The 19,521-nt window shown below is 32.3% G+C and overlaps 1 protein-coding gene across 7 annotated transcripts in view; it reads left to right on the top strand.

Annotated features, from left to right (window-relative positions):
• The window catches only part of LOC119635153 (polypyrimidine tract-binding protein 2), a 246,453-nt gene that overhangs the window by 164,291 nt on the left and 62,641 nt on the right, over positions 1-19,521 (top strand). For all 7 annotated transcript variants that reach the window (XM_038029762.1, XM_038029763.1, XM_038029764.1 and 4 more), the window contains one exon: positions 12,624-12,744. In XM_038029762.1, coding sequence (XP_037885690.1) covers positions 12,624-12,744 — 121 coding nt within the window. The remainder of the gene's footprint in view (positions 1-12,623; positions 12,745-19,521) is intronic.

Raw genomic sequence — 19,521 nt, forward strand, 5'->3', positions numbered from 1 at the left:
TCTGCTGCTTTGCCTATATCATCTACCCCTGCATTCAGTTCCTAAACAAACTTTGTATAGTTTTCTGGTTCGTTTTTTTATTTTTTTTTTTTTTTTTACTGTTAAAAGCAAAACAAAATTGATTCCTTGGAGGAATTAATTTACAACTTGTATGACATTTCTCTTAGATAAGTTACTAATGTAATGTATTTTATAGTTGTTGTTGTCGTTGTCGTTATTGTCGTTATTATTTCTGTTGCTAATTCTTTGACACGTGGTAGCGGTTTTGTGTTCTAATAGAGATAAAAGCTGGTTTGTTTGTTGTCATATCATATCTTGATGTGGGATAGAAAACCAAAAAAAAAAAAACTGATACTAATTGCTTTTATACTTATACCAAAAACCCGTATCTAAATGTATTGTTGTATCCTTCGCTTCACCAAGTGTCGTCCTTCGCTCATCTGATGCTTCATTCATTCTCTTGTAATGTAACATGGCTAGAAACATTTTTTTTTGTACGCTCGTTCCAGTCACCTGTTTATTGTTTGTAAATTTATCTCGTTTCAACTTTTTTTTTTTTTTTTCATTTTATTATTCATTCTGCTGTTTTTTCTTTCATTTTTTTAAGAAAAAAGGAATCATGTTATATATATTAGTTGTGGTTATACACTTCAACTAACCTTGTGATAAGCTTTACTTTTATGTACTTTAGCACATTAGTATCCTGGTGTATATTAGGTTACCTTAAAAAAGAAAGCCCATAAAACTTCATGACTTTACCAAAATTACACATTCAACACCATCAACCAAAATTGATCGTTATCACATTCAACATATTAACCAGGCAACAACGGTCAACATTTCGAAGCGTATGTGGCAATGGCACTGGCAATGGCATTTATCGTCAATTCTCTCTCTCTCTCTTTCTCTCTTTCTCTTTGTCTCTTATTGATATCGTGTTGTGTGTGTGACTAAAATGACGTAGCTGGTAAATTGTTATTCAACCTGTACGCAAAACCAGCAACAATAACAACAAACGCATGGAACAGCAGCAACAGCGTACATAATTTGCCTTTTTGCCGACTTCTGTCTTTATAGACATTTTTGACATTTATTTTAGTTGACCTGCCCACAATTTTTTTTTTTTTTTTTTACCTTGTGGAAAATATGTGTATACCTATGACGCGCATGGTTTGTGGAAATCGCTATGACTAACTAACTATGTGTGTGTGTGTGTGTGTGACCATTGTTGCTTTTGCATTAGAAATGCTATCGCATTCACACATTGTTTCATTAGCTTGCAAGGAATGTCATCTCATTTATTTTATTTCACTTGATTCTAACTCTGTTTTTCACTTAATGTATGTCATTTTGAAATTTCCGCCTGTTACTGGTTCTTTGTTGTGGCACTGTTGTGTGTGTCCTGTGAAATTGCATTAATTTTTATTGCTAGCAATATACACAGAGCATAAATAAACATTTAACTAATTTTTCGATGGAAGTGTGTAGCATAAAAACGATGCTACGAATTAGTCGTATTTGTTATTATGCAATAGATCGATGCGACGCTTTGCACACGTTCAAGAGATGAGTATTTCTCCTTATCATCCGAAAAGTCATCTTATCGGAGCTAATTTGCTAAATATAAACTCGAGTAAGAATTATAGATACTGCTGTTGAGATGGAAAGATTTTGTTGACCAGAGAAAATATTTACTGCCGACTCATTTTCCACGCTATCTATGGTTAATATTAAAATCGAATCTCTTGCAACTTGCAATTCTTGCAATTCATTTTTTTCGCAATGAGTATTCGGCTAACTGAGATCCACGACCACCAAATCAATGTTCGCGCTCATTCGAATTTCAAGTGAGGTAAAATCTACTGAGGTTCGGTAAAGGTATAAATAACACTTTAAAGTGAGCAAAAGTCTACTAGGCGGCGTCGACTACTTCCATGTTTCATTCCTTCTGATCATGGCTTACACGAATAGAGGACATTACCTCACTGCGCTCGGTATTATTAGAAAAATATAAATGTATGTTCATCGCACAAAATTCAAAATCCTTTAGCTAAAGGCACATAGATTCAATTCTGTTTTTTTAACGAATTTTACACTAGACAGAGACCCTTCAGTTTACAACTACCTCGCGACAATAGTTATTCAATAATATATAACTAACTACATGCGGCCTTGAAACACTCCTTGCATTTCTAAAATACAGTTCGTTACGCCGACCAAACAATTCCATGCCAGCCTTTTTAAGGCAATCATTAGTAACGGATGCCATATTGAAATTCGAAACATTTTGATTAGTTCAGGTGAATTTCAATTCCAAAATTTTCAATTTTTTTAATCTCTTCAATTAATGTTCTCGTTCCCCTTCATTTAACACAAAGAGGACTTTTTTTTCTTTATTTTATATTTTTTAGTCAAGGTTTGACCTCCAAGAACGAGCCCTGCCCGATATAATTGGTGGCAATTTTTCCCTCGCCTCTTAGCTATTAAAACCGAACAATCTTGCTAATCCTTTGCTAATTTGCCTTTTTAATGAACTTCACCTAAACGGAGGAAGAAGGGATCAGAAATATATTTTTATTTTAAAATTGATTCATACGTCCATCCGCAAGTACTAAAAGACAATTTTTTCTTTTGCCGAATTACAGCTTGAACTTTTAGCTTGCAGGATTGCATCTTCAATTTTCCAATAAAATGGCAAAATTTCTCCATAGGACTTACCCGTAAATAACAAGGCAAATTTTTGTCTGTATAATTGTCTACTAGTACTAGATCTAGTATTTATACGGTTTTAAAATATGTTTGACACACACCGGGCACAATGGCGAACAGAGGTACCGTACGCAAGTTGTGGGTATTAAAATTGAAAAATTCTGATAAAACACGATACTGCTAACGCTGGTACATGTTCACTAATCGTGTACATACGTTTATATATATATATATATATATATATTCAAGCAATATAAAGGTGCTTTCTTTTTCTTTATTTTTTTATAAGAAGAAGAAGAAGAAGAAGAACGGGTTCTCTCCTTCCCTATAGAATGCAATAAATTATCTGAAAATGAGCTTCCGCAGTACATACACATAACTATAACCGAGCATAGAATATTAACAAGAGAATACGAGACATATAACTGCGCGATGTTGTTTAAACATTACCGCTACCGTAAGGTAACAACATCTGCTAGATATTTAATAGGCTTTCCAAAGAGTTTGCACATCTTGTCGTAATCTACAGCGCTATGTATTAATGGGCTGCACGCATCCTTCTTAAGTTGAACGCAAACCCAACATATCGTTTACGCTTATGAGTCGGCAAACGGAAACATAAACAGTTTGCTTGGTGTGGTGCTGTGTTATATAAAATTCGATAATGATGATACAAGAGGAAGAACAGAACAGAACAGAACGTAGCATGCTTTTAGGTAAAATGATTACAAAATAACGTTCAAAGCTTAAGGTGGAACAGGAAAGGCCGACAATGACGTTCTTCTTTTTTAAATGCTTTAGGCATTTGTATGAACCATTGGTATAGTGAAGCATAAAACCAGGTTTATTTACTTTTTATTTAAAGTATTTATTTTTTTATGTTTATTTATTTATTTTTTTTTATTTTTTTATTTTCAACAAACGCATATAAGAATTTTACTCCTTTACTTTTTTTTTTTTTTTTTGTTTTTTATATTTCTTTCCTAATAAATATTTACGTTTTACTTTATTGCCTGGAAGTCGTGAACGTCCTCTTTGGGTGTTTTTGTGTCGTTGCGGGTTTCTTCGGCTGGTTGGGTTTTGGTTATTATATGCTCGTAAGAGTTACTTTCGCAGTAGATTGTTTGGTAATAGCTAAAGTAGTAGCGGCAGTGACGCCGCCAGCAGCTCCACAGTCGTCTACTACTAATACTACCTACTGTATTACATAAATAAACTCTTTTATTTCAATTTGTTTACATGAATATTTGAAATGTTTTGCATTTCAAATAATGTAACGAAACTTGAAAAGTAAACTAGCGTTCCAATCTTGATGTTAAGAATACCGAGATGTGTGCCTTACCTATCCCTCTCTCTTTTGCTCACCCTCTCTCTTTCTTTCTTTCTTTCTTTCTCTCTCTCTCTCTCTCTCATTCACCAACTATTTCATGTATAGTAAGCAGCCGTACATTTTAAGATTGTGTGCTTTTTTCCTTTTCTTTCGTTTTTCTTTCGTTTTTTTTTTTTTTTTTCTGCTATTCATCCAAACGATTTGTTACAATTTTGTCTATTAGTCTGCGGCAATAAATGCTGAAAAGAAAGCAAAAATATTCGAGTTGCTGCTTGCTATATAACTTCCAAAAAAAAAAAAAAAAAAAAAAAAGACGAAACTCCATAGATCAAAAGTTTTTCTCCTTTTATTTTCTCACATTTATCACTTTTTATTCATACAATTGCTTTTTTACCTTTTTTTTTGTTTTGTTGCAAAGTTAAACAGATACTACGTGAATCTGAATTTCAATGATGTCAAATCCACAATTTTTGCATTTGCAATAGAAGAATGCTGCACAGAGATTTATTTACTTTTTTTCTTTATTTTTTTTTTCTTTTAAGACTATAATGCGTAAGGCGGCTGCTTTATCATTAGGCGCAATTATTTATTAAGATATCGGAATTGTTTTTCTAACCCGTTAAAGGTTAAGTTGGTAAAAAGTTGTCTTAACATTATTTAAAATCCGTGATAAATTTAAGCTACAGCTAATAGAAAAGATTTGGAAAACAAGCAAAATATGTAGTCGAGGAAGGCCGGCCGTTATATGCCCTACTCTCTCCACTCCGCTTCACTTAATACTTAATACAGTTTTTCTGTTAAAAGGTATGAAAAATTATGCTTATGTAAAACTGGTCTCCACTTGTTTCAATCGTTCCCATGAAAAGGCGTCCAAAACTGACATGCGGAAAAAATGAACTCCAGAGTACTACAAATTTAGCATAACTAATTATCCTATCACGAATACTGGCTTGTTAGTCGTGATTCTCTTACATCTTGCAGACAATTACGATTTTATCGAAAATATAAAAAAATGGGTCAGTGTATGTTGATGTTGTGTTTATAGCGGGGATGGATCTTAACTTTGGGTTCTTAATCGATCAAGAAATGTTCGCCCCAAGTTTCACTCTCTCTCTCTATGTTGTTGTTTCATAGACAATTTTATTAAAAAAATGGCATCAAAATATCATCCCTTTTGATAGAAATTGGATATATGTTATTGGTTATCTCGAAAGGTAAGACCGAGTAGAAAATATTTGTGATTATTTTACGATCTTTTCACCTACAAATTTTTTAAGATTACATGCGAAAGCCGAAAATTAAAAAAGATCAAGATAGGGCGCACTCGGTTGGTGTTGTTGTAGTGTTGTTCTAGTATTAAAATCTCTCTGGAGCAGCAAAGCGAACTAAGGTGACCTTCCTCTGTTTTGGTAGTAAAAATCGCTAGACTAAATGAGGATAAGAATCGTAAGTTATGATTGATTTCAGTTTCCGTCCTATCGAACAACATCAGTAGCAAAGCAAAGTGGTTTTTTTTTTGCTTTTCTACTAAACAAAAAAAAAAAAAAAAGAAGAAAACCTCTCATGAAAAATGAAGCCAGACCTCAAATTGTGAAAGAAAAGTTCTGCTGCTTAGAATGCTTTTATTTTTTAGCGCCATTGCTTGTTCTCTATTCAAACATTCTTTCCCGCGCAGATAAGTCAATCGTAGTTGTCCATATCTGTCTTTTAGCTGGCGACACATAAATTATTCAAAACATGTGCTCGACACTCTTTTTACCGAATGCTTAAGCAAGCACACCTTTGAAAATCGAGCGTAAAATTAAAAACTTTAGAAATTTCATCAAAATTCTAAGGCAATGTGGAGAGAGAGGGAAGTTGTGCTATGTTGTGCTCTTCTCGTATTTGAAAATTGAAAAATAAAATTTAAAAATTTTAAATTTTTAAATTCAGACCTTGTTTGCGCTTTGCCTTGTTGTATATATATACTCCTCCTTCTTCACTCTTCTATCGCTACTCTGTATGCAGCTTCTCTAATGAATACAACACAACACAATATCCATTCGATGATAATCATTGAAAGCTGTTCTCTCTCATGTTCTGCATATCCGGTAAATTTTATGCCTTTATTTTTTTTTTTAATATTTTTTTTCTTATTTTTCTTGCTTGTGTTGTTTTGTGTCTGTCATCAATAAATTTTATTTTGATATTGAAATATAAATTTTATGTTTATTCTTAAGCTATATTTGCACTGGAAAATATTCAAGAGAATATTCTCTCTATTCTCGCTATTACTTTACTTTTTTTATGTGAAACAATAAAACAACATAAAATATTTACAGCCGATAGAATAGATGGAAAAAAGAGAACAATTGTTGTTACCTCCCCGTTTACCACCTATGTCGGTCGTCATCCTTCTAAAACATATTGAATGCAAACAACGTGTTTGTTACAAAGCTAAACCGACAGTTTAAGTATTGTATTAGCATGTCAGTCTTGCTGCTCTAGTACGTAGTAGTAGTAGTAGTAGTAGTCCTATAGTATTAGATACTTTATAACGATAGCGATGGTGTTGGCTGGTTGATGGTGGCTGGATACAACATGATGGTCAAATGGCAGGTATTGTAAATGTGTATTTGTTTAACAATCACAGAGAATTCTGGTATTTTCGGTTTTTATACAAGTGTTGCGAAAAAAGAAAAAAAAAAAAAAAGAAGCCATGGTTTATCTGTACCTGTCTCTGTTCAAATGACGCAGACAATCTAACGTATTCTGGTTTGTTCTGTTTGCATTTTTGCTCTATTTGCTAAACATAACATCTCCATACACGAACTGTCTAATCATGACGTTACAACGAGGTATTCTTATATGTTCCGACTATAAGGAGGTGAACGTATATACACAATACATATGTGTGGGCGGTAGATTTTAGTTACACCAATACATACAATACATACGGTATAGAGTGACTATACATATTTACGGTATTTGCCTTCATATGAAATGCGGGCAAAAGTTGTTTCTTTTTTTTTTTTTTTTCTATTTTTTCGTCTCTACGGTAGAAGACTATCACTTCTTAACGTTTCGGTGTTTGCTTATAAGTCTATCTGTCTATCCTGTTTTCATGTTTAAAACAAACCAATGACTTTGTGTTGTAGCATGTTAAAAATACAGTGAAATATTCGAAACGCGTGCAGACGACACTTTTGGTATAAAAAGCAGAAGAATATGAAGACCGACCTTCAGTATAAATTCGATACATACGACACAACTCTACTAAGTAATGTAAGATCACAAAGAAAAACTCTCCTTATAACTAACCAATCCAAGACCTCAGAGAGCAACTAATTCGTTATCTGTAATAATTTCTACACAGGTAGATATTGGCAGGCAACGCTGGCACAGGCGCGCACGCTCTACGTAAGCGAATGTTTCCGTTGGTAGGCTGCGAGGATATTTACTTACGCCCTACGACGATTATATAACTTGAGGCAAATAATCATATCAACAGACATAAGATGCTGGTCACGATCGCATGTCGGTTACTGTTTACTTTCACGGTATTCACCTTTTTCTTAGTTAGGTGCTGCTCTTACATTTATTTTAACAGTCGAATTGTTTCGTTTTACCCTCAGTTCATTATAATGCGTTTCGTATATAAAATTTGTAGCATCTTCTCTTCTTTTTATTTTTCCTTATATATTTCTTATTCACACTTCTTCCTGTTTCTCGGTTGAATACCTTCCTTCTCTGTTTTTGAATATTTTATGTAATTTTCTCTTGTTTTTTATTTAATGCATTCTTAACAAAAACTTTCTCACAATAATAATCTTGAGCACTTTATACTTTTAGTCACTTGACAGAAAACGTTTCTTTTCTTTTCGTTAAAAAAGAAAAAAAAAAAAAAAAAAAAAAAAAAACAGAAGGCAAATAAAATAAATATAAAAAAAAAAAAGCATTAAGAGGATAGAAAGAAAGCAGCAGCCCGTGTGTATGTACACACCAAAGGACCTGTAAATATTTAAACATTTAAATTTTACGTTTTCCCATTTCGTGCACCCGCACACCCAAACTAATCTCTCTTCTCCTTTCCTATTACCCAACATTCCATCTCCATGCTACTGCACACTTCCCAACTTATCTTTGGCAAATGACAAATCCATTAAATAAAATTGAATGTTGTCCAACATTGTTGTTTGTTGTCCAACAAACAATTGTTGTTGCGAAAGAAATGAAAAAAAAAAAAAGAAAAATGAAAAAAATTTAAATTGTTTAAAATTTATGAAATATATTATCCATCATACATTTTTTTTTTTTTTTTTTTTTTTTTTTTTTGTCTGGCAAAATCGTTTTCATCAATTTCATTTAATACAGTTATCAATTCAATTACTATTTCGCTTGGATAACAAATCTATTCTATTCTCAAATGAATTTTTTTTCGTCTACTGTTTGTGTTTGAATATAAATCACTTGTTCTTGTTATTACCGCTGCCTACTGTTCGGGGCGGGGGGAGTAATGCTAAGTCACAATTTCTGTAGGCTATGATGATGGATGCAATTCACAATGCATTCAATGCAAATACTTTTTTTTTTTTTATTTCTTTTTTTTTTGATGCATATATGTACAGATGTTTTGTTGCTATGCGTGATAAATACGTTGATATAATTCAATCGCTTTTTAGTTGACAGGCGATTTATTAAATCCTTTAGTAACAAACAACAAGTGTAGAACGCGATCATATGATGCATAAAAACAAAATGAATAAATCTGTTATGATAAATTTTATATAAATTTTGAACACTTTCATTATTATAATGTTCGCGTTTTCTCCCTACTGTAAGAAATTATAAAGCAACAATTTTGGGTTTGCGGAAATTTGCAAAAGTTCGAAAAATGTCCGGCTTTCGCGTTAATATTTTCAAAATTCAAACAAATAATAAAAATAAAAAATCAATGAAAATACATTTCGAGGAAATGTCATATCTTCCTCTTCCTAAAATTCGTTGTTTCCTTGGCTTGACATTGCAGCGGTAGAGATCGAGCGACTGCGACTATTTTAACATTCACATGCAGATTTGGTTAATTGACGTCGGATGTAAGCCAGGATTTAGTAAAATGATCTTTCTTTGTTTTCCAATGATGGATTTTACTTTTCAGTTACTTGAGATTGGCAAACATCAGGATGATTAGTAATTTGTGTAGAACATATCTGGAAGTTCTCTGCAAAATTTCGACAAGAGTAACGAAATATATCCTTGAGTGTCTGAAGAATGCATGGCATAAATTCTCGACCTTCGGCATGCGTTTTCTCCTACGATAATAAACACCTTGTCATAAAAGGTTTGTTCGATCCTGGTTGACGATCAACTTGAACCATGATGTTTGTACATTTTTCAAATTTTATGTTCAGCGTTTAACAATATGTTACTTATATTGGTTGAAAAGCGCACACGAGACACGTAAGCATCGTCTCAAGAGTAACACCTTCCGAAAATAAATGCTAAATACTTTCTATGGCCCATTTATGAGACTGCTTAGCATCTCGTGATCGAATTGCTGTTTTAAAGCTTCGAAAGTACACCTTGTCTCAACCCGCTTCCTAAGTTTAAGAAACAATGATGTATGTATGATGGTACATACGTTAATTGTCATCAAGAGCAAAAACTCATAATTGAAATTTGAATTTTACCCATAGCTAGCCCAACCGTTTAGCAACGTTACCTCTTCCTCTTAGTATATTTTGAGTATTATGTGTCAATTGCCGTCATATTTAAATATAGATAAATTTTTTAAATTTTAAAAATATTTGTTGTCTACCATCATCGAGGCCTCGTATATATATTAAATTTAATTTTATTAAAGAATAGCGTAAATATCAAATTTCATTTCATTCATTCTAGTGAATGTGTTCTCCAAAAATAATTTTTCCGAATTTACTTAAATTCGTATTATTACGGTTGACAACAAACACAAAATGCGTTGTTGTGTTCCGTTATGTTGTTGCGCATTTTCAGAGAAATAAGTTTATTATGCTAATAACAATATTGTTATAAAATATATATAGACTGTGTGCAGTGCAGCTAGTTAGTCTTCAATTAATTAAAAAATTTGTTGCAGTTTTCAATTGTTCGCATAAACTAATTGCATTTTATTATATTATATATATATATATATATATATATATATATTATTATGTTATTATTATTATTATTTTTGTAATGATATTTTACTATTTTTATACACTTGTTGCCTGCTGTAGCTGCCTACGAAAAACTTTAAATTATTTAATTTTGCCCGCCGCATAACTATGCAAAAAAAAAAATAAAAAATAATAATAATAATAAGAGTAAAATAAAATCATAAATATGATGGGAAAAGAAAGCAGAGTGGAGTGAGTGGTTGAGAGGGGGGTGGGGGAGGAGGAGGAGAAGGGGGAGAAATAGAGAAAAAGAAAGGGAAAAGTGTGTGCATAAAATAAAATAAGTCAACAAAACTTTTAGTTTTGAAGTACTTTTTAAGAAAAAGAAAATTTCCTTAACAAGCTCAGCTTGGAAAAACTCTTTTTTCCGAATAAAGAATGAAAAATAAAGAAATTTTTTTTTTTTTTTTCTATATAAATATAAATATGTGCATGACTTTATTATGAGTTTATTTGCGCGTATATTTCCGGTTTGTCAACTGCTCGTGTGTATGATGCATACAACTTTACCTCTGCCTATGTATATATATATATATATATATATATATATAGGCATATAGAAAAGTGTAAACACTTTGTTGATGACCCCGTTTACTTCTCAGTATACAATGTAGATTTTCTTTTTATACAAATAAATATATTTGTCCCCTGTCCACTACTTCCTTCTTTATATATATATACATTTTTTTAAGTGTTGTTTTGTTGAAAATTAAACAACTTTCGTCAAGAAGGCAAAACATCTTTCAAATGTGTACAAAAAAAAAAACAAAGGGAAAGAGAAATAGCAAGAAAATATAGAAAACAATTGTAAAGTGTTCTTAAAAGATTAAGAGAGAGTAAGCAAAAGTTTTTCCGCTTTTGACATCATCAAGTCAGTGATATGTTACTTATGTAGGAAGCTCAAAATTGTTGCTTGAATTAAATTTGTAACAAATAACTATAAAACTTTGATGATCTCATATTGGTGAGCCATTAAAGAAGGAAAGTTTTCGTTCGTACCCCCGTACAATTGGAAGGACGGTATCGAAGTGTCCTATAATTCTTGGAAACGCTCTTTAGAAAAGAGCCAATCCAAATGTAGTTGGGAATGTTTTCCACCTTTTTCTGAAAAAAGTGATACATGTCTGTCCATCAATACTAATATCTAGAAATATTTTTAATTCAAATTAATTTGGGAAAGTCCGCTTTTTCCATCCCGTCTGTGTCGATCAATACTAATATCAAGCAACGTGTCTCGATTTTGGAACGATTTAATAACTCTCATCCGAACGGCGCCTGTGGTTCCAAAAAAAAAAAAGAAAAAAAGTTCATTAAGAGGTGTGTTTTTGTCTGACCGGTATAGCTAAGCTGTCTGTCTATACTGTGTGCACTGATCATGTAGCTTAAAGCGATTTGAACAAGACTCTTTTCAAATTTTTTTTGCACGGCACACATTTTTAATCTTGTCATGATCAGTTTGCTTTCATATAACTTGGTCTCATATATATATATATGATTTCAGGCACATATCTAGAACTCGCCCACTCATACGTGCTCAAGCACGTAAAATGAACCTAAAAAATGCACAATATATTTCAATATATTTTCCAAAAATGGTTTTAGTTCTGTCCGCGTGTATAGCTTTGAAGAAAAAGAAACCAAAAAAGATGATAAAGAAATTTATAGTGTTTTTGGCAATGTGTCTTTAGCATTGTTGTTAGATAAATGGGGAAACCTTAAATTGATTTTTTATTATATACTTCCATCAATTAAAACACGGGAGAGCATATATCAATGAATAACGAAAAAAATTGAAGACTGCAGGTTGCATCTTTGGGTTTGCAAATTAAATAATGAGTGATAAATCATTTAACAGCAAAACATTTAATAGCAAATTAATGCCTTTTTGCTATCTTGGCCCTAGTTCAGAAGAAAAAAACTGACTATTTGCGATTACGATCATAATTTTCATATTATTTTTCTACGAAGTACGAGAAGACTAATATATAGTCTTCTATATACATATATATATACATATATATATAGATGACGCATTCAAGAATATTTTGATTTTTTAATGAGAAAATTCTTAAATCTCTGCTTTAACATCTCCAGCAACAGTAATCTTTTATGAGAGGGATTTCTCACTCATTCATAAATATTTTCATTCCTCAGGTGTTGTGTTTTGCTATATAAAATAAATCAACATTTCTCGAAAGTGTTGTATAAATATTTCTCTTAGTTAAAATGCACTTTTTTTTTTTTTTTTATAATGCTGTTATTTTTGTTTTTGTAATTAGGTGTGAAAATCAACACAAACAACAAAATGATAATTATTTCAAAGTAATTTAAGTTTATACTGAAACTTTTTAACGAATAACTTTAATAATATTTGGTTTTTTCTTGCATTTTTAATTTTATTTTAGCGTGGAAGCGACGAACTTTTAAGTCAAGCAGCAATTATGGCGCCCGCTTCCGATAATAATAATCAGGATTTAGCCACTAAAAAAGCCAAATTGGAAACCAGTACCGTGCTTGGTGGAGTCGGTAAGTCAGTCATTCATTTTATAAATTTTTATAGTTTTTTTTTTTTTTTTTTTTTTTTTTTTTTTTTTTTTTTTACTCTTACCTCGTTTGATAGATTGATGTGTGGTTAAGTTACAAGCCAACCACACTTTGGCGCTATATAAAATCGTTATTGTCTACTTACTAACTTTCCCTTATTGCTTTTACTACATTCGCGCAAACCCTCTCCTGTGTAATGTTTATAGCAATTAAGTAAAATAAAATATTCTAGTTTTTCCCTGCTGTGTTGTTCGTTCTTCTGCTCTGCGTGAATTTCTTCTTGCCTGCCATATGACTCGCGCTGTCTTTCTTCTAAATCACCTTAAGATTGAATATAAGTGTAGTAACTTTTTCACTAGGTTTGTAACCTCCAGAAATGGGCATGAAAAGCGCATCAAATACTGTTGGAGGAGAACTACGGCTATTTCTTTACTTTCTTTTTTTTATATCTTAAAGCTTAAAAGTATACTAATATTTTAGATTAGTTGCTGCTCTTAAAAGTACGCATGATTAGAATAGGAATAATAAAAAGAAAAAATACAATTTAAAAAGATAGCTAACTCATTTTAGGGTTGGTGGTCTCCTCCTCCTCCAAGTATCTCAAATTCGCTCCAAGGTGAGCACAACATAGCTTTCTTAGTTATTTTATAAGTGTTCTTTCTTATTTTAATATATTATTTGTTTTCCTAAGTGATTCTTATTTTCTTATTTCTTTCATTTTTTCTTTTTTTTTTTTATTATTCTTTTTCATTTATATAATAACAAATTCATATTGTTGTTCTTTTGCAAGTATTTAAGAAGATTTTGTGGTAAGATTAAAATATTTCTGCAAAAACAGATGAATTATTATTTTTTCTTTTATGGGTTTTTAAGGCATAGAAATTATAAAAAAAAAAAAAAGAAAATTATGCTAAAAGAAATGTTGTTGTTGTAAAACCTTAAAAACTTCTTAATATATTTAAAACATGCAAAGTTTTTAGTAAATAAAAAAAAAAAAAAAAAAAAAAAATGGAATGAATAAATTTTGAAAATATGCTAAAGATACCACACACATCTATGAACGAACGAACATATAAATCAACCAAACCAACCAACCGACCAAAATGGCTTAAAAACCGATGAAAAGAAAACTTTGTTTCAATAACACAAACTTTTTGTTATGATTCCTAATAACCATAAAGTATTACTAATATATGAAAATCATGAGGAGAGAAAAAGCGAAAAAAATAAAAAGAAAACCAAATAAATAATTTTGCGGTCGAGATTTTACTAAAAAATTAAAAAACCTCACTTGTTGAAAGAAAGAAAAACTTATTTAAATAAATTTTTGTTGCAAACTTCGGATTATTGTTAGTTGACGAAATCCGAGAGAAGCATTTTTGCTTTGTAGATTTTCCGCAATTCTTTCATTCAATAATCTCTCGTGTGCATTGAACGGGAAATACTTACGTTATATCGTCTTTTTCGAAGACGCAACTTTTGTGACCAAATATGTTCACAAAGTAGATAGTAAGACGCAAAAAATATTTTCTAGAACTTACGTCGAACACTTTACGTTTTTAATATTTCCTTTTCGAATATCAGTATTCGAGAGGCGCGATAGGTACTTGCATTTTCTTTTTTTAATTCACATGCTTTGTGTCGAAGCCTACTTACTACGGAAATGCTTTGCGTTCTGCTTCTAATAAAACATTTTTTTTATATCTGTTTCTTATTCTCTATCTTCGCGTGTTTTCGAGTAAACGTCCCTGGCCATGACCAAATGTGTAATTAGCGACGTCGCAACATTCCTATATCCTGCATTCGCAAGTTCCTAACTAAATTCATTGGCAAGTTGAAAGAGTTAATATTCAATTATGACAATGTCTATACCTAGTGGCTAATAGTACTTTATTATTTTGGGTCCGTCCGCCGACCGCTTTTTTCTTTTTTCTTTCCTCTTTTTTTTCCTGATCCTTGATAACTGGCAGAAATTTGTTTTGCGGTTATTTATGTCATAAATTTTTGAATGCCGAGGTGTATAGGCGACGTTAACTCGTCAAAGAAGCGCACTACTCAATCAAAGCGAGAGTGAAAATAGCTCTCAAGGTTGGTTTGTGTCTTCATTAAATCCCTTTTGCAAATATACATAAAAAATATAGACTTTGCACGGCGGGCTTTATCTTCACCGTCACCAAATTAACAATGATCTAAGAGTCTTGCCATGTCCTATCAATTTTTATGTTATTAACTCTCTACCCCATAAAATTGCGTCCAATTGTAAATTGGTAAAGTATGTTAAAAAGCTATTTCATGCTTTCCATAACTAGAACAAAACGCAACGACTGTTCTCCTCCGGCCAAAAAAAGAGCAAAAAAGAAAAAAAAAATGCCAAAACCTTAAAAATATATTTGCTTTTCAGTAAAGTAAAGCCAAACGTTATGATTATGAAAAAAGCCCTAATTAATTGATTTTTCCGCCTCCGCTGCCTGAATGTCACGCATGTAATACAAATGAATCACTTTTCCTGTTTTATTTATTTTTTTTTTTTTTTTCTTGTTTCTCTTTCTTTACATTTTCAATCACTTTTATATGCGCAACGATTACAAAGCTAAACAATTTTTAATAAGCATTAAATATTCAAAGATGGCCAACTAAATGACTAAATCAATGAAATAATTTGAGGCGAGGTCTACGTTTAATTGGTGCTTGCCCTTTTCTCCTCCCCCATCAGCGAAACGATTTTATGATGGAATTTTCAGTATGCCTTGCTCTAAGGATAATATAATTATATATACAAGTAGCGGATTGAGGGCAAAAAAAAAAAAAAAACAAAAAAACAAAGAAAAAACAATGTTGTTTACTTACAGAAAGTAAAACAAATGAGTAAAATTGGTTTAGGGTTTGATTTAACTATGAGTTTTTCTCTAAATAACTTTCCTTCGGAGTTGACAAATAGCGTTTTTTAGCTATTAAAAAATTGTTTTATTATATTTAAAATATTTTTTCTGCTCAGGGAATAACTGTCATATATTTTCTCGGTTGAATCCCAGGTTTGTCATATCCGTTGTGTAATAATGAAAATAGGCCTCAGCTGTTCGTAATTCTCATTGTCGCCAAGAGAGATAGAAAATTGGGGCATGATGACAACTTGCGGTGAAGTATCTTTCTTTTTTATTGTTTGCCACTAGTGGTGATATGCAACCCACACACACAGACCAATTAATAACAATTTAGTCTGAAACTCTTGAAATATGATATTCCACTACGGAGAATATTAAACAAACCAGTGATGAAAAAATTGTATTGTGGTCTGCCCGCAATAGACGATAAAGTACTTATAATGTGATCCTTATAAAGATCCTACAATATTTCCTAGGATCATCTAAATACCCCAATAGTGATGTGATTACCGTTAGCAAAATATTTTCAAGGTTTTTAACGGTTCTTACGATGCGATGCCAATAATATTATCCCTTTACTTCTCTTACCTTCTTATGATCTTTTTACCCTCATATCCTCTTAATTTTATAATAATGTTGCAATTTTAAAGGAGAGTTTGAGTTGGCTTTTTTACTGGGTTTATTGCTCCTGGGAAAATTGTTGCAAACTTTGCAAAGGAACGGCAATGTTTGTGGGAGACTGTCGCGCGTCCACTTTCGTTTGTGGTGAAAACCCGCGAGCTAATACTTTCTTTTTTTATATGTAAATTAAAAATGTGCACCAATGCAAGCTGATAGATAAACACCACGACATACATACAGATAATTTTATACCCGTCACCAAAAGAAATGCCTGTCCAATGTATGTCGTAGAAATTTTCCCGATCGCAAAAGAAAAACATCGGTTTCAAGTTCGGCAAAAGCGTTACATACATACTGAGGCGAGATGAGTCAAAGGAAACGGCCACAAGTATAATAAAAGATGGGAACGACTGTTTTAAAAAAAAAAAAAAAAAAAAAGCGATAAAAATTTCTATGAGTGCACAGAAGGGTCGTTGCCAAATAATCGGCCAAAGTCGAATGAATTAATTACTCGCAAATAAGCTTCCAAGGATATTCTTAAATAAGTTTCCTGTTAGGTTGCTAGCCGGTTGAGCCTAACGACCGAAATTACGCACGAAAGGTATTACAACGCTTAGATCTAGATTGGATTTAAAAAGTGATGTAACCCACGCCTTGAATAAGATTTTAGTATATGTTCGTCTATGCTACTATATAGTATAAATAAAATTTCAGATACCTTTCTTCTTCTGTCTCTCACCGTCAATTATGAAAGGCCGCAAACTGATTATAACGTCAGTTAAGCTATTAAAGGTGCAATTAATTGATTGGATTCGATTTTTATTATAACATTTCGTTTAAATATGTGGATTAGATAACAACAACGTCTTTGGTATTAGGGGTGAAAGAGGGACAGACAGACAGACAGACAGACAGACAGACATGATTTAGCAAAAGCATTATGACTTTTATTCCCATCTGCGTTACGTTTACAGTTTTACAATTTCATTTGCGGTGCTGTCATGTGGCACAACAGCCGATTCTCACACTCTTTGTGTGAGTATTTTTTAATTTCACCTGCGGTCGTTTGCTTACAATGACTGGTGTGCTTTTGCCATATTACGCTCCATGCCTTTATTTTTTTTTATTTTTTTATTTATTTTTTTTTTCTATTTATTATTGTGTCCCACTCAATGCTCCACGGAATTGATGGAAATTGTAAGAGTGTCTTTGTTTGTGTGTTCCTATGAGTTTTTGTAACCGCAAAACATAATATTTATTTATTACTTTACAAAGGACTTTTCTATTAATTAAAAAGCAACAAACTACTGTTGCTGCTATTGCTATACATTTGGTGTCCTGTGTAGTACGTAACTCGTTTTTCCATTCCTGCTAACATTTGGTCATTTGTTTGGTTGGTTGAATGTTTCGTTATGCATACTTGTTTTATTCCATCCATAGTCCATTCTATTCTTTCCAATCTGGTATGGTCTGGTCGTTTGTTACTATAAAAATATCATTGCTAAGAATGTTTTATGCTCTTTTTCTCGTTTGTTCGATTAACAAATACTTTACTTATTGGTAACGAAAAAAAAAAGAGATTTGTTCCTACTTCCTAGCCACTTCTATCACAAACATGCTGTAAGCATTATCACGAATGAAAGGCAGTTTTGCTCGCCTTAGCGACGCCCGATACTGATACGGCAAAGCATTTTTTATTACATATCTACAGACTTTCCACTCGTCTCACTGTTCTGGTTCTGTCTATGTCTATGGTTCTCTTTAGATATTGATTGCGGACTCTCGCAATAACGAGCAGATAAGCAGTTTACTGCCGTCAATAAATTCCGGGTTTTTTTTTTTTTTTTTACAATCATATGAGAGATCTTTTCATCGTAAAATTGCTGTCGAGTAACAGATTACAGTCGAGCTTGCTCGACGTCGGTCCGATTATACTAAAAATGAATGAGCGGTCACAAATTCGAAAATTCGCCCAAATATATAGACCGACGCACGGCCAAGTTATGCGCATTTTGATTTTGATCGAAAATTATTTGCGCCTTTTTATCCAAAGCATGGGAAATATAAGCAAAAATATTTGGGAGTCAAATGCAAAGTGCAACTAAATATACCTTCGTTATCCCGTTCATGTTTTTAAAGTAAGCATAGAATACCACTACGGACTAGTTTAATTCCATTACCTTACGGTGCAAGTCTACATTCTTTACTACATGATAGGTACACAAGTGAATTTATCGATTATAACCGTTTGCTTAGGTGAGATAAAGTCTTCAATTGGTATTGGTATTGATATTGTATGCAATGCAGTAGTAGTGCATTTACAGTCAACCGTAGCATTATACTACACTAGCACGGAAAAGAGTTCAACGTTCCGTTTCCTATAGCAGGTCCCAGTTTATAGAGTTTAACATGATTTAATGGCGGTTATGCTCAATCATTTCTCGTATGCTTTAATAAAAGAAAACATTTACTCGGTTGTGTGCATAAAACTCTAGTTATTGTAATTGATCGAATGTGTGAATTGAGCTTTCCATTATTTTACCATCAGCAGTTATGAATTTTAATTTACTGATTTATATCACAATTAAACATCGTTGCATACTAATTAAGCGATAAAATATTATCTCTAAGCTTTGCCTGGCTTAGTGCAACGTCGTTAATGGACTTTTTTGGACAGTTTTGTTATTTTCCTTTCCTATGTTTTTTTAATCATGTCTTTGATGGTCTTATTCCCTTAGCCAACTTAGTCGTTCCCTTCTCATAGTTAACTATAAAATTAATGTTTACTCGCAGTAGCGGTAAGCAACAGTAGGATCGATGTACTCGATTGCGATACGGAAACCGCAATCAGCACATAAGCTGGTCTTCATCTTGATAAGATTTAAATAGAAAGCTGATTCTAACCCTACCAGTGACGCTTTTAATCGGCTCTGTCCGATAATCGTTATCGATTTCGTTCCTTAAATGTAGAGATTTGGTAACTTTTTTCCATTCAATTCATAAGCCTGGCTCTTTACATTTTCACTCATCGTATTTTGTTGCTTTAAAAAAAGTTTTTGCTATAGTACCGTCTCAATTGGGTCAAAAGATTTTAAGAAAAGATGTAAATCTACAAAATAGGACAAAGAAATCTCAACGTAGAACACCAAAAGTTCTGCTACTATGAACCAATTGAAAATTGCTCTGTTAAAGAAGGGATTGTGATTGGTTAGCAACAATGTACCAGTTAAGAGGAAAGAACCCCGGTTATGTGAAA

This window comes from Glossina fuscipes, unplaced genomic scaffold, assembly GCF_014805625.2.
Source record: "Glossina fuscipes isolate IAEA_lab_2018 unplaced genomic scaffold, Yale_Gfus_2 3, whole genome shotgun sequence".
NCBI lineage: Eukaryota > Metazoa > Arthropoda > Insecta > Diptera > Glossinidae > Glossina > Glossina fuscipes.